This window comes from Phocoena phocoena, chromosome 19 (assembly GCF_963924675.1).
Source record: "Phocoena phocoena chromosome 19, mPhoPho1.1, whole genome shotgun sequence".
In the NCBI taxonomy this organism is placed as follows: Eukaryota; Metazoa; Chordata; class Mammalia; order Artiodactyla; family Phocoenidae; genus Phocoena; species Phocoena phocoena.
In genome coordinates this window covers 59,670,491-59,686,929 of record NC_089237.1, presented here as the reverse complement: position 1 = coordinate 59,686,929, position 16,439 = coordinate 59,670,491, and the positions used below count along the sequence as shown (strand labels likewise).

General features: G+C 54.1%; 1 protein-coding gene across 1 annotated transcript; it reads right to left on the bottom strand.

Annotated features, from left to right (window-relative positions):
• Positions 1–652: 652 nt before the first annotated feature.
• Positions 653–15,364, bottom strand: DHRS7B (dehydrogenase/reductase 7B). Its single transcript, XM_065897119.1, has 6 exons — positions 15,184–15,364; positions 10,486–10,595; positions 4,379–4,595; positions 3,864–3,956; positions 1,044–1,196; positions 653–858 (listed from the first exon to the last, which is right to left on the bottom strand). Exons 1-6 carry the CDS (start codon positions 15,335–15,337, stop codon positions 653–655), a joined length of 933 nt encoding a protein of 310 aa, XP_065753191.1. The 5' UTR covers positions 15,338–15,364.
• Between the last annotated feature and the right edge of the window lie 1,075 nt (positions 15,365–16,439).

The following is a 16,439-nucleotide window of genomic DNA, read 5'->3' as shown; positions in this document are numbered from 1 at the left end:
CCTCCTGAGCCTGCTGGGTGGGACTGGGGAGGTGTTTCTGTAATAGGTCAGATTTGGAAAGGGAGCCTGTGATCTGCCTGCAGATCAGATTCATGGGTAAGGCAGCTGGACACGGACCAGCTGTGGCCACCTTGGGGCAGCTGAGCAGAAGCTGTCACCAGATACAAGCCAGGTGCGGACAGGCGGCTCCAGCACACGGAACGATGGGACACGTCGAGAAGCCAGCCACACGCTGACTCTTGGCCGCGCTGAACAAAATGCTGGGGGACCCCGTGAACGGCGTGAAGGCGGCAGCAGCCTTCTCCCCAAGCCCCCAGCGCTAGGTGAGTCAATACGAGAACTGGGTCAGATGACAGGAAGTCTTCTGATCTCAAGACCCAAATTCAAAGGAGGCGTGGTTCTGCCTGCCCTCAGGGGTCACAGCTCCACAGCTCAACCCTTTACTTCACATCCTAGAGTTTAGATGCAGCTGCATTTTACCCCTCCCCCCGGAGGAAGCCTGTCCTCCTCCAGCAGGACAGGCTGGGGGTCTGCGAGAGAGGCATGACTCCCTCCCCCGCCTCCCCATGAGGCAAGAATCCAGTACAGTCCACGCAAACACACCTGTCCCTGTGGAGCAGCGGTGCTACCGCGCCACCTGCCCGGACAGGCACTAGCAATGCTTGGGTTTCTGCTCCTTCCTGGCCCGGGAGGCCATGAGGCTGAAGAAGAGCCTGGGAGCCAGCGTGCGCAGGTAAACAGCCAGGGAAGGCGCCACATCGGCCAGGACCACGTCCTTCTTTTTCTTCCCCAAGGCAGCCAGCACGTCTTGGGCCACCTGCGAGGGGCTTCGGCCCTGGGCCGTGGTCTTGTCCATCACTGAAATGAAACGAGAGACTCACTGAGCTCGGGTTCATGCCGAGCGAGGTCAGTCTTCAGTATATACGACCAACACCCACACGTCAAGTGGTTTAGTTTTAAACTTATTTTCTGAAAGAAAATGAAAACGACCACAGAATCATCAGGTAGCTTTGCATAGAAGAAAAGCGACACCAGGGCCTAACCTCCGTACTTGGACCCGTCGGCCGTGACGGCGTTGAGGGAGAGGTTGGTGTGGATGTATCCGGGGCTGACGACGGTCACCTCGATGTCATGCTGCTCCACCTCGGCCCGCAGACAGTCGAAGAAGGCCTGGGTCGCGTGTTTGGAGGCCGCGTCTGCAAAGGTCGGTGGCCAGAGAGGCAGGTGAGTGAGGGGCGGGGACGCATTCGTTCCCAGAGTCAGAGGCGCCCAGCCTGGGCCCTGGACAGGCGCAGGGGTGTCAGGTCTCCTGCTCTAGTGTGGTTCAGGGAAAACACTGTACACGATACACTGACCTACAGGTACGTTCACACACAACATGACACGGCGTGCATGGTCAAACGCGAACCACTGGGGATGTGTAGGAAGGGTGCATGGGTGTTCTTTGTACTGTTCCTGCAAGGTTTAAGTGTGAAATTAATCTAAATTAAAAGTTAAAAAAAAAAAAACACTTAATGTCTACTGGGTAAAATATTCAAACAGTTCAGGAGGAAATAAAGTAACCAAGTGAAAGTCCTCCTCGTGCCTTCCAGTACGGTTCCCCAGAGGGAGCCAGGCTGCCGGTTTCTCAGCATTCATTTCTCACATCAACCAGGTACCTACACGGGGTGCGACACAGAAGTCATATTTGCGCGGACATGGCCTCACGCTGTGCCTGTTTCCGTGTCATTCCTGCACGTAGCTCTCTCCAGCGGGGGACAGACGGGGCAGCTGCCATGCCCCTCGTGGTCACAGGCCACACTGCCACAGTGCGTCCAGGGAGGCTCCCTGCACGTGCAGGAGCGTGTGTACAAACCCACATCTGGCCTTCTCACGTCTTTTGCCTGACAGCTTCCACAGGATGGCCTTTCATCTGGAAGAGCTGTCCAGGCCCCCTCCGCTCCCCAGCAACAGCCTCTCTGCACAGCGTCAGGTGCTCTGAGGGGACAGAGGAACCCTACGACGGCACTCCTGGGAAACAGCATCTCCACTGACGGTTTCCAGATTTGGAGTCCACACGTTCGAGCCTGAGGAAAAGGGCATCCATCAGCCACGTAACTGTAGGTCCTGTGAGCAGCCCAGCAGCGTCCAGACTCTGCAGAGCCTCTGGAGGAGCGGCCTGGCCGAACGAACGCTCTGCGGGTGGGTGGCTCGAGACACGCTCCTACCAGCCGTGATTCCAGAGGCACGGCCCAGGCTGAGGCCCTGGGGGCCTCCCTGACTCCTGGTCTCCATGGCTCTCGGGCTGTACGTAGGTCCTCGGCCAGGCTGTGCTAACCTAAACGCCATGACTGTGGTCCCCAGGGCTCCACGTGCTCTACACACATCCTGGATCCTCCCACTCGGCCTCACAACAGCCCCGAGAGGTACACGAAGCCACCCCCCACTTCACGAGTGGGGAGACTGCTGCCCGTTGGGTTGGCCAACATGCCCAGGAGGCACCGCCTCGTCCGGCCTGGTGGTTATAAAACACCCAGAACAACCAAGTGTGACCTACGCAGTCAGAGCCAAGGGGAGGACAGAACTCAGTGGGACTAAATCCAAGTGAAGTTTGGAAATAATTCAGTACAAGAACACTTTACAAAGAACTCCTTTACCCTGTATACCCTTTTCCCTATTATTGCCTCATCTGCTCTGTCACATGTGATGCCTGCATATCTATTCCTCAGGAGGCTGTCCTGTGCCAACCAAGTGAAACAGAAAACTGGCACAGGGAAATAACCGCCTCAGAAACAAGCACGGATACGGCGTTGTCTTGAGCACGGCCGTGGAGGCTGTCTTGAGCACGGCCGTGGAGGCTGTCTGATGACATGAGGGGGCAGCGCGGGCTCAGACGAGTCCCACGGCTGACCCAGACACAGCCAGCACCAGGAGGATGGCTGCGCTGCGTTCGGGCTGACGGGTGGTTCCCAGTCGTCCAGCTGGGTGTGCGTGGCCGTCCTTTCACGGTGTGGAGGCAGCTTCACCCGTCCCCTCCCTTCCCGTGGCTACGCTGAGCATCTGGAGAGGGGGAGACTGTTATAGCTGAGTGTTTCCTTGCAGACGGTGGAGCAAAGAGTGCAGCTCCCAGGACAGTTTGTGAAATCACCTTTCACATCTCTTAACAAAAGCAGAATCTGCTCGCTGGTGCCCGTGATGGCGCAGTCTCAACATTCTGGCGCAGCCACTCACGCAGGGAGGTGAGAGTCGGGGCGGAAGTCAAGCTGGCAGCGTTAATTTTTTGGTCCTGTGTCCACTTTTTGGAACTAATCTTACTGAAACCCTCCCATGAGAGCCCAGAGATAAAAATGCTGAAGGATGCTGTACACAGCACATCACTGCTACTGGTCACCGACTGAAGGGATGCAAATCCTCACGTGTCACGAAAGCTACTAAGGAAATGATGCCACATCCATTCGATTAATGACTGTATATCCACTTAAAGGAACTAGGTAAATCCATATGTGCTGATGCAGAAAGACACTGTCAAATGGAATAAGCGAACCACAAAACTACATATAACGTGCCCCAGTTTTGCACATTTGATCCCACGTAGAAGAATTCTGGAGGCACGTGCGGTAAAGTGGCGGTGGGGCAGCACCTGTGGGCTGACGGTGGTGGCACTGAGAGGGGCCGACACGGGGGGCACAGCACGGGGGCCGCAGGTGGCACGAGGAGCAGAGCTGGGGCTGAGCCCAGGCCTCTGCTCGGGAGCACACGCTGATGACGTCCCTGCACGTTCCGTGCTGTTTCTCTAACGTCTGAATTCTGGACAGTGAACGTGTTGTTCTTGTAACAGGGAGAAAACAGTAAAGGGAACGTGGGAAGGAGAAGGAAGTACTCACACGCGGATCGGAAGGGAACGCTGATTTTGCCCTGGATACTGCTGATGGCGACAACGTGGCCCTGGCGCCTTCTGATCATAGAGGGCAGGAGCGCTGTGGGGAGAGGGGAGAGGTCACTGCAGCTCATGCTGAGAGCCTGGGGCGGGGGGACTGTTTACTGGAACTCTTAGCCCCCTGCGCCCAGGAGGGGAGGGAAGGCCTCTCCCTGGAGTGAGAACCGTGGCTGGACGTCAGAACGCCCCACTCTGTAGGTGTGCAGACACAGTGGAAAGACGTGGAGCCAACACTGTGCAGATGAGGCTGTTGCTGAGGAGAACATCTCGATGTAAGACCATAAAGCAGTGGAAGAAAATGCAAATAAAAGCCCAGAAAAGCCAACACCCGGGCCGTAAGGACACCACTGACTCCAGGGTCAAAGGGGTGGGACAGGCCAGGTGCAGGAAGAAGGAACCAAGGGAAATACAAAGAATGCTGCCGTACCCGTGCTCGTCTTCCTTTTCACCCAAGACCGTTACCTTTCGTCAGAGCAACTGGACCAAAGTAGTTTGTCTCCATGACTCTCTTGTCCACGTCCAGGCTGGTGTCCACAATGGTGCCGCGGTAGCTGATCCCGGCGTTGTTGATGAGCACATCCACATAGCCAAAGCACTGCAGGATCTCTGCAGCGGCCCCCACTATGGCCCCAGGGTCCGTGAGGTCGAAGGTCACTATGTAAGGCTTGTGAGTCTGCACCTGGGCAAGAACGACAGAAGCCAAACGTAGCTTCAGAGCGACGGGCGTGGGAGCCACAGGCCCTGCTTCTCAGTGCTGGGAGGGCCTGGCTGTGAAGGGACAGGTCACAACACTTCTCCTCTGAAGGATGTGACCTGGAGGAGCCTGCCAACCCTGCTCATACCTCACTTGGGCAGCCTTTCTCCTTAACTGACTGTAAGTGCCATGGGGCAGGGGTCACATATGATGGAAGCATGGCCCCCCTTGCCGCCCTGTGCCAGCCTGGCACTGCACTGTCCTACGTCACAGAGCTGCTACCCTCCTCAGGCCAAATCAGTTTCATTCTTCAGTCACAAAACATTTTTTGTTTGTTTGTTTGCGGTACGCGGGCCTCTCACTGCTGCGGCCTCTCCCATTGCGGAGCACAGGCTCCGGACACGCAGGCTCAGCGGCCATGGCTCACGGGCCCAGCCGCTCCGTGGCATGTGGGATCTTCCCGGACGGGGGCACGAACCCGCGTCCCCTGCACCGGCAGGCGGACTCTCAACCACTGCGCCGCCAGGGAAGCCCCACAAAACATTTTTATATGCCCCTATATGCTCAACACTGGGGACATGGCAGAAAGCAAGACAGACGTGCTTCTGTCCTCCTAAAGCACGCAGTCTTGTGGGGGAGACAGACAAATTCTGTAAATGAAGAGAATGACTAGCCAAGCAGTCTAAGTCAGGGGCTGTCGCAGAATCTAAGAAGATGAGGGAGGGGATGGAGTCAGAGGGAGCACGGAGACGGAAGTGCCTGGAGCCCTCCCTCTGCCTGGACAGCTGCACTGGCAGCAACTCTCTAGAGTGAAATGACGTCATGACTCTGAAGTCTGTTTGAACACTTGAAGCTTCCAGGGGAGTGCTCGGCTGGCAAAGTATAGACAATTTTGGCCAATTTCAACCATTAGCTCCATGGTGGCCCCACCCCTGTGGTGGGCAGCTGTGGGAAAGGCAACCCACATTTCTCTTGCAGCTTGAAGGAGCCAAGGTAGACAATAAGGACCTTGTCTTCCACATATCAGGACTGCATTCTGATGGTGGATGCTGTTCTGATCGCCGAGCTGCAGCATGGAAGCAGCCTGCACTCTTTTAACCACCACCTGCTGAAGTGGCTTCCAGTAGGTTTAATGGAGTTGCACTTGCCTTCTGGTATTCAAAAATGTAGATAAATCCCCAGAAAAACATTCCTCAGGAAGCCCAGACAATGAACTGACTAAAACAACTGTCTTAAAGATGTTCAAAGTGCTAAAGGAAGATGTGGACAAAGGCAGGAAACTCATGTATAACAAAATGAGAATATCAATAGAAACAGAAATTATTAAAAAATTCTGGAGCTCAAAAGTACAATAACTGAAATGAAAAATACACTACAGGGGTCCAAAGGCAGATCTGGGCAAGGAGAAGAGAGAATCCATGAACCTGAAGAGGGGACAACTGAAATTCTCAAATCCGAGAACAAGAAAAATGAAGAAGAAAAAAAAAAAAATGAAGAAAAGTGAGCAGAGCCTAAGGGATCTGTGGGACACCACCAAGTGGACTAACACACTCCTAGTAGGAATCTGAGAAGGAGGAGAGAGAGAGAAGGGGGCAGAGAAAACACTGGAAGAAATAACTGCTGAAAAAGTCCCAAATTTAATGAAGGACATAAATCTACACATCCAAGAAGTTCAACACCAAGTAGGATAAACTCAGAGACCTGCACTATGACACATCACAATCACAGCCAAGTGACAGAGAATCTGAAAACTGCAAGAGAGAAACTACTCCTCACATAAAAGAAATCCTTACTATCAGCTGATTTCTCATTAGAAACCTTGGAGGCCTGAAGACAGTGGGTCGATATATTCAAAGTGCTGAAAGAAGAAAAATGTCAACAAAGAATTCTATATCTGTGTTCTATAATGTCAAAAATGAGGGAGAAATTAAAGTTCCCATATAAATAAAAGCTGAGGGAGTTTGTTACCACTAGACATGCCCTGCAAGAAGTGCTAAATGAGGTCCTTCAGGTTTGAAACGAAAGGAAGCTATACAGTGTAACTCAAAGCCATTTGAAGAAATAAAGATCTCCAGGAAAATAAATACATGGGGAATTATAAAAGCTAGTAGTATTGTAACTTTGGATTGTAATTCTACTCTTTATTTTCTACATAATTTGACAAATGCATTTTAAAACTATTATTAATCTATGTTACTGGGCAAACAATGTATAAAGATGTAACCTATGACGTGAATAGCAGAGATGGGGGAGGACAGAGTGGAGTTTCTGTGTGCTATTGACATTAAGTTGGTATAAATTCTAATTAGATTGTTACAACTTCAGGATGTTCAATGTAATCTCCATGGTAATCACATAGAAAGTAGCTATAGAATATACATGTGAGGAAATGAGAAGGGAATCAAAGCATTTCACTCCAAAAAAGCAACTAAACACAAGAGAGTAATGCAGGAAATGGACAAAAAAGCTACAAGACATATAGAAAAAAAATAGCGAAATGGCAGAAGTCCCTCCTAAATAGTAATTACTTTAAATGTAAATAGTTTAAACCCTTTAATCAAAAGACTGGTTGGCAGAATGGATTTTAAAAAAAAACAACACCTAACTATATGCTGTCTTTTTTTTTTTTTTTTTTTGCAGTATGCGGGCCTCTCACTGTTGTGGCCTCTCCCGTTGCGGAGCACAGGCTCCGGATGCGCAGGCTCAGCGGCCACGGCTCACGGGCCCAGCCGCTCCGCGGCACGTGGGATCCTCCCAGACCAGGGCATGAACCTGTGTCCCCTGCATCGGCAGGCGGACCCTCAACCACTGCGCCACCAGGGAAGCCCCCTATATGCTGTCTTTAAGACACTAACTTTAGATCCAAAGACACATTGACAGGAAAACGATGAAGAGAGATATTCTATTTAAATAGTAACCAAATAGAGAGGTAGGGTGCCTAAACTAATATCAGACAAAAAAATACTTTAAATCAAAAAAGGTTACAAGAGACAAAGAAGGACATTATATAATAATGTTAAAAGGTACATTACATAACAGTTATAAACACTTATGTACCTAATAACAGACCCTCAAAATATAGGAAGCAAAAATCAACAGAATTGAAGGGAGAAATAGACAGTTCTACAATAATATTTTGATATAGCAATACCCCACTTTCAATAATGGATAGAACAACCAGACAAATCAATTAGGAAATAGATGACCTGAACAACACTATAAACAAATTGGACCTAAGCGTCATATTTAGAACACTCCACCCATCAACAGTGTAATACATACGCTTCACAAGCACACATGGAACATTCTCCAGGACAGACCACATGTTAGGTCGCAAACAAGTCTCAAGAGCTTTTAAAAGATAAATATCATAAAAATTACCTCCCACAACCACAGAGTGATGAAGCTAGAAACCAGTAACACCGTGCAAACTGGAAACCAGGGGACATTAAACAACCACTGGCTCACAACAGAAATCACAAGGGGCATTAGAGAGTACTTACAACAAAGTGAAAATGGAAACATAACATACCAAAACTTACAGGATGCAGTGAAGGCTGTGCTAAGAGGGCAACTTATAACTATAAATGACTATATTAAAAAAAGAAGGGGATTTTTCTGGCAGTCCAGTGGTTAAGACTGCGCCTCCAGTGCAGGGGGTGCAGGTTCGATCCCTAGTTGCGGAGCTAAGATCCCACATGCCATGCAGCATGGCTGGGAAGAAAAAAAAAAAGATCTCAATAACATACCTTTTTGGTTTTGTTTTGTTTTGTTTGCGGTACGTGGGCGTCTCCCGTTGCGGAGCATAGGCTCCGGACACGCAGGCTCAGCGGCCATGGCTCACGGGCCCAGCTGCTCCACGGCATGTGGGATCTTCCCGGACCGGGGCACGAACCCGGCAGGCGGACTCTCAACCACTGTGCCACCAGGGAAGCCCCTCAATAACATATCTTTAATATATCTTTGCATCTTAGGGAAACAGAGCAAACTAAACTCAAAGCTAGCAGAGGAAGGAAAGCAGATTAGAAAGAAGATAAACAAAATATAGGGGTCCAGTGCTTAAATATGGTGGTCCAGTGGTTAAGACTCCACACTCCCAATGCAGGGGGCCCGGGTTCGATCCCTGGTCAGGGAACTAGATCCCACATGCTGCAACTAAAGATTCCACACACGGCAATAAAGATCCCGAGTGCCTCAACTAAAGACTCGGCGTAGCGAAATAAATAAATAAATAAAATATTTAAAAACAAAGATATATAGAGAGAGAATAGAAAACAAAGAAAATGAATGAAATCACAAGTTGGTGTTCTGAAAAGATCAACAAAATTGAGAAACCGTTAGCCAGACCAAAGAAAAAAGAAAAGGTGCAAGTAACTAAAATTAGAACTGAAAGTGGGACCTTACACAGATAAAAAAGATTATAAGAGAATACTATGGACAACTGTACGCCAACAAATTAGATAACCTCGAAGAAATGGACAAATTCCCCGAAACGCACAAATTAGATAACCTCGAAGAAATGGACAAATTCCCGGAAACGCACAAATTAGATAACCTCGAAGAAATGGACAAATTCCCCGAAACGCACAAATTAGATAACCTCGAAGAAATGGACAAATTCCCGGAAACGCACAAATTAGATAACCTCGAAGAAATGGACAAATTCCCCGAAATGCACAAATTACCTAAACTGAGCCAAGAAGAAACAGAATCTCAGCAGACATGTGACAGGTAGAAACTGAATCAGTAACCTAAATTAACCTCCCAACAAAAAATATCCGGAACCAGATTCACTGGTGAATTTTATCAAATTTTAAAGAAGAATTAACACCAATACTTAATACTCTTCCAAAAAACTGAAGAGGAGGGACTTCCCTTGTGGTCCAGTGGTTAAGAATCTGCCTTCCAGTGCAGGGGACGCGGTCTGATCCCTAGTCAGGGAGCTAAGATCCCACATGCCACGGAGCAACGAAGCCTGCGCACTCTGGAGCCCGCGCAACGCAACAACAGATCCCGCATTACACAACTAAGATCTGGCGCAGCCTAATAAATAAATAAGTATTTAGAAAACAAAAAACCAAAAAAACCCCGAAGAGGAGAAAACACTTACCGATGCATTCTGTGAGGCCAGCATTACTCTGATACCAAGGCCAGATAAAGACACCACAAGAAAATTACAGACCCAATTCCTTTATGAATATCGATGCTAAAATCCACAACAGAATACTAACCAATCAAATTCAACAGCATACTAAGAGGATTATTCGTCATGAACAGGTTAAATTTATCCCAGCAAGGCAAGGGTAGTTTACCGTGAGGAAATCAATCAGTGTAACCCACCACGTTAATAGAACGAAGGGGGAAGGACCACGTAAGCATCTCAACTGACGCAGAAAAGAGATCTGACATAATCCGACACCCTTTCATGATAAAAGCTCTCAGAAAACTAGGAACAGAGGGGAAATTCCCCCAAGGTATTTATGAAAAACTTACAACTAACATCATGTCCAGTGGTGTAAGACTGAAAGTGTTCCACTGTGCTCCAGAACAAGACAAGGATGTCTGCTTTCACTGCAGCTATTCAGCATAGCTTGTTGTTCTAATCGGAGCCGTTAGACAAGAAAAAGGATAAAAGGCACCTCAACTGGAAAGGAAATGTTAAATGTCATCTTAACTTAAAATGTTAAAAGTCATTGCCAGTCTCCCGGCTACCACCGCCAAGAGGTGAACAGGTATTAGCGGAGACATGGGGGAGGAAGAAAGCACTCACAGAGGGGCCTCCCTAAACTCGCGGCTCTGCGGAAGTGGTGGATTTGAGCCCAGCTGGCCGACCAGGGCTGCACCTCTTCCCCATGAAAACCACGCCTGGGCTCACCTCGGTAGCCCGGGAAGCAGCAAGTTCTCGGGTGAGCTCCTCCAGGGCCTCGGCGTTCCGGCCACAGAGCACCAGCTTGGCACCGGCAGCATGGAAAACTCTGGCACATTCTAGAGGAAGAAGAAAGCAGCGTGGCAGCTGGGGAGGCCCAGGCCTTCACCATCAGCTCAGCTCCCAGCTCCCCAGCCCCAGACCATAGGGCTACTTGTTCCCCAGCCATCGGCACCGGCCCGCCGTGGAAGGCTGTGGGGCAGGGTTAGGGACCCGGCACAGGGAGCTCTGCTGTCACCACTGCAGAGCCCACGTTCGGGGCTGTGACAGACGTCCACGGGCAGGAGGAAGGCAGCAGCTGGGGGACAGACTGTTAGGTACCAGGCTCAGAACTTTCCAGCATAACCTTTAGCTCTGATCCACCCTGCGAGCAGTATCCCCACTTTCATGGCGAGGAGCTCAGTGAGGCAAGGGATGTGCCCGACGGTCAGGCAGCGCCAGCTCGGGGATGCCGTCACCTCAACGCAGCAGGCACGTACCTGCCGGGGCTGCTTCTGTGGTTCTGTGGACGCACAGGGGACACAGGACTCTGGTGAGAGGGGCGGAGAGGCTCCCCCGAGGCCTGAAGCCTGCAGGCTGTTCCTCCCGAGGGTACACAGGCCCGAGGGCTCGTGGACACACGCAGCGGGGACAGGACGTGGGGAGGCTGACAGCCTTGCGAGGAGGTTAAAGAGCTGAAGTATGCCAAGCGCCCGCGCAGCAGGGCGGCATTAAGGGTGGCATCAGGTTTTTTTGGCTGCGTTGGGTCTTCGTTGCTGCGCGCGGGCTTTCTGTAGTTGCGGCGAGCGGGGGCTACTCTTCATCGCGGTGCACGGGCTTCTCATGGCGGCGGCTTCTCTTGGTGCGGAGCACGGGCTCTAGTAGTTGTGGCACGCGGGCTCAGTAGTTGTGGCTCTCGGGCTTAGTTGCTCCACAGCATGTGGGATCTTCCCAGACCAGAGCCTGAATGCGCGTCCCCTGCATCGGCAGGAGGATTCTGCGCCCCCAGGGAAGTCCAAGGGTGGCATCATTTTAAAAGGTTCCCTCCTGCTGGGGGTGCCTCTGAGTCACTACAGCATCCAGGTGACAACTGACGAAGGCCATGGCGGGGGAGTCCAGAACTATCTGGGCACCTCTCTTAGTCAATATTCTTTGGTGGCAAGAAAAGGGACTCAAGTCACCCGGGGCAAAGCAAAAAGAGGATCTATCAGGAGGATTCCAGGGTAGCTCAAGAATTCAGGGAAGGGGCTGAATGGTTCAGATGCGAAGGACAGGAGTGGTGGCCCAGAGTCCTGGGCAGCAGGAATCAAGCTCTCTGAATGCTAGCAGGTCCCTTCCCCACTGCATTCCCAGCCTGGCCTCTCCACCAGATGGGGGCGGGGCTGCAGACAGCGCTGCGTTCCTGTGGACACCACTCCCCCGCCAGACAAGGGTGCCCTTGGCCTGTTACCTCCAAGCTCTGGTGTCCAAATCCTTGGGAGGGACCAGGTCAGCCCTGGTGGGGGCGGCATCTCTAGGACTAGGCCAGCCAGGGTCACATGTGACTCCCAAGGCCACGACAGGAGGGGCAGGGAGAGGGAGGAAGCAGGGGCTGAGGTCCTCTCGCCCTGCCCCCAAACACAGCCGAGCGCTTGGTGCCCCGAAGCTCACAGCCCGCGGAGAGCCGCACAGCCCTGCGGTCAAGAGGACGGACACGAGCGAGACCTCCTGTGTCCGACTCAGACCCCAGCCCTGACGGCCCTGTGACGTGGGAAGTTTCGACCTCTTGGTCCCCACTTCCCTCTTCTGCAGGCGCAGGTCAGCAGCGCTAGGACTGAGCGGGTTACAGCGGCCGGGCCAGCACCGCGAGGAGAGAAAGCACTGCACAAGGGCTGCGTTGTGCTTCTAAGCTGCCCTCTTAAAATGTTCCAAAGACTGGCTGTTAGTGAGAATGGAAACCTGGGGCTTAAAGGGGCACAGTCTGTCCTCGCTAGAGGCCTAGTCTCCCTCAGGTGCCCAAGAGCAGGTGTGTGCGGCCCCAGCTGACCATGCGGCCACCCCCGGGGCCCAGACTGAGTCTCAGGGGCCGGTTGGTCAAGCGGAGTCTTGGTGCCGCGGGCTGCTAGGAGGGCAAGGCCGGCCCCAGGAGCCCACCGGAGGGTCAGGGATCCAGGAAGGGAGGAGGCTCTGGGGTCCAGACGGGGTCCTTCCCCCACCCATGCCTCGAAAGCGAAAGCGAAGCAGGGAGAATGCCAGCCTCCCTCAGGGCAGGAGGGAGGAGGCTCCCTGGCGGCAAAGCCTTCTTTCCAGACGCGGCGCCTCCTGCAGCGTCACTTGCTATCCCGGGGCCGGCGCCTCCCAGCCTGACCCAGATGGAGCCTTCTGGAAGGAGGTTCAACTCAACTAAACCGGTGCACTTCCAGGCGTGCGGCGTTGTCTTCTTTGAAGCTCACCCTGACCGAGGGCACAAACCCAGACGGAGCCACAGCCCCCGCTCTGGCCCCGGGGTCTGCCTGGGTCACGGCCCCCATCCCACCTGCCCTGCAGAGCCTCCTCGGGGGTGGGGCTGAGGGCAGGCGCTCCTGAGGCCCGTTTCCTATCACTCCCAAAGCCCTGCTGGCTTCCTCACCCCATTTTGTCCCGACCTGGCCACCACGATGGACATTCAGTGAGGTGCCACCAAGATCCAAGGTGGGGGACACGCAAGTGTCTGAACAGCTCTGGAAACTGGTCACCCGCGTTCTGCTTAAGCTTTGCTTCCCAAGGAAAGCCAAGGGAGGAAATTAGAGTTCATACAGAGAATGACAGAAATGCCAACAGGCTGAGAAAATTCCGTTTTCATTTCTTGAAAAAGCTGATAGAGGCGGGAGGGTGGAGAGAAAAAGGAATCCATTTATCTTGGGCTGCCAGCCGGTCCCCAGCCACCAGCACTACCAGCTTGTAAGTCCACTAGGCTCATGGCCTCGGGACCGAGACATGTCCCTTCAGCCAGTGTCCCGCCAGTCCACAAGGACAAGCCAGGAGACAAGGCAGGAGAAACACGAGATTTGTCCGAACACTCAGCACGTCACCCAGGCGTCCAGGGCGGCCGACAGGCTGGGCAGAGCCATGAGGGTGGCCGGGGTCTCCTCCCCACGCCTCCCGGGCAGTCGCTGAGGGGTGTTTGTACTGAGACAGCCAGAGGGGGAGGGATACACGCCCTCCTGGCCCTCCGATGGAATCTAGGAGATGGTGGGAACAGCACAGACGCACACAGACACGCGGGCTTTGTGTCTTCCATCCCCTTCCCGGCCCTGGTGTCACAGGAGGAAGCGCGGATGGAGAGAGAACAGCATCTCCGTCACGCGTGTGCGCGCCGGCGCTGCAGTGTGCCTTTCCCCCACAGCCAACCCCCTGACACGCTTCAAGGACGTTAAAAAAAACCACTTCTCTCTGTGGTGGAGCAGCGGCTGCTGACACCCTGTATTTAGCAGCTGAGTAAGGTCAGAGGCCGGCTATGGCTTGGGGCCCTGGGTCACCCCGAGAGCTCACCTGAACGCCATGCTGGTGCACGCACGGACCCCTGCTCCCCGCACTCTGCCCAGGTCCCCTGGCCGCCTGCACGCCACTCCCCGTCTCCTCCCCTGTGTTCCCGTAGCTCTCAAGTACCAGCAGCCCCTGCGTGACCCATGCTCACGGCCCACCCTGCCCCCTCCCCCAGGGAGACAAGACAAGGGCTTGAGTCCTGGCTTCGCGCTCCTGCCTAGAAGTCCCAGGGCAAGTCGCACCTTCTCTGAGCGTCAGCTATGAGGACTCAGGGAGACGAGCCCAAGCCAGCACGCACCTAGGTGCCTCCCCTGCCAGCCCGCTGTGAACACCCGTCCTGAAAGGGCAACACACGGAGAGAAGTCCTTCCTCTCTGCACAGACCATGGGCTCCCAGAGGGAAGGGACCCTGCCTCACATCCGTCTGTTCCAGCACCTGGCCTAGGGGCCAGCACGTGGCCCAGGGCCACACTGGCTGTACTCTCACCGGCCAGGAGACGCAGGGGCGCTGGGTGTACCCCAACTCAGGGCGCCTCTCGGCCTCGTTCCATGGAACTGAGTGTGAGCATGGCAGGCGTGCAGAGGTGGCGCGGAGCATGTGCGGAAGCTGACACACCTGCACCTGCCCTGGTACACTGCCATGGTTGGCACAGGCGTGTGGGGTGGGCCTGGGACCCAGAAGCTCCACGTGGTCACTAGGTTAGATCTGAGCTCAACTGGAGAACCCAGCTGAGGAACAGCTGAGGCCTCACTGATCCCGTCCCCACCTACCAAGGTGCCAGGGCACGGCTGGAGGCACGGCCCCGTGAGGGGACAGCAAGCTGGAGGTGACACCAAAGCCATAAACCTGGGATGCTCGCTGAACCCAGGGAAAGGAACGCTTTGTTTGGCCCTAAGTTAGTGTCCATTTTTGAAAGTCTCCACATACAAATGCCTGTTTCCACACCGACCGGCGCTGAGGCTGCCCCACGTGCACACGCGGCCCCCTCCCTGGCTTCCGCCTCCGGCCCTGGTGCCGTAGGTCAGGGCCGTCTCTCACTGCGCTTAAGCTCTCTCTCTCTATCTGGACCAAGGGCAGTGCCACCCTTGCTGCCCAGCTGCCAGCCTGCCTCGTGTGTCTGCACCCACACCGCTGTCCCCCGCCCAGCACTGCCCCACCACCCACCTCGGCCCAGGCCCGACGTGGCGCCGGTAATGACCACCACGGCGTTCCGGACGTAGGCTCTCGTGCGCAGCCACTGCAGCAGCTTGCAGAGGCTGAAGACACCCACGCAGCACAACAGCAGGGGCAGGGTGGCCGTGGAGGTGATGAAGTCCATGATCCTCGCCCTCAGCAGACTCTTTCTGGAAGAACAAACCAGATAAATCAGTGACGAGGTGGGAGGACGCCAGGGACTCACCAACCCTCCTCCCCCAAGTCTGACACAGAGCCCAGATCTCTCGCGCGGACCTCAGCTCTGAGCCCGTCAGTGTCTCCCCAGGCCCCGCGCCCCGTGTGGACCGTTCAGTGTGGTGGAACCAGTCTCCTCTCTGCATGGACGCGAGCGGGCGGCGGGGCGCAGACGCGCGTCGCCCAGGCAGGCTGAGGACCAGCTCCTGAAGTGTGAAGGAGGCCCCAAGCCTCCTGCAGAAATCTGTTTTGAGGCACTTAATACCAGCCGGTATCATTTTCAATTCCTGATATTCGTGAAACTAGGAAAGTCCTTCTAAACACTTTTCTTAAAAGGAAAACGGAGCCGTACCGATCAATCCTTACACTGCTCCCTGGACAGGCTCCTCCACAGCCACAGGCCTCCGGATGCCTGGGCGACTCACGGCAGGGGAGGCAGCCCTCTGCCAAGTGCGCGCAGACTCAGGCTGCAGAGCGGAGGCCCCGCTGCACTGTGGCCTGTGCCCACCAAGTGCCACTGGCGAGCTGTGTCAGCCGGACCAATAAGGAGCCCACGGCAGCGTGGCGAGCGCTACCATGCGGGGTCCACGCTTAGGAAACATCCGTTCCTTCTACAACGGCCCCTCCCTTCCTCATTCCCACCCTCCACGGCCCTGGGCCCAGAGCAGCAGCCAAGAGGAGAGACACGGGGCTCCAGGGACGCTGAGCTCTGTAGGAGGAGGAGCTACGGCGGAGCAGCAGTGCGCATGCCGCCTCGGGATGCCCCCGGGCCCCCAGCACGATGATAGGAGAAGCACGGCAGCTTCCGGGGGAGGAAGGGGCTGCGACGTAAGTGCACGGCGCCCGCGAACAAGGCTGCAGCCTTCAATCGTAAGCCCTCGCCCACCTCCCAAGCCCTCCACTCCACATATTTAAAAACGTACCTCTGCTCCCTTCCCAAGACAGCACCCCCCCTGTGGACACCATGAAGCCAAGGACACACAGATCCCAGCACGCATCCGCCTGTGCCCTGAGCTGCTTTGACTCTGAAG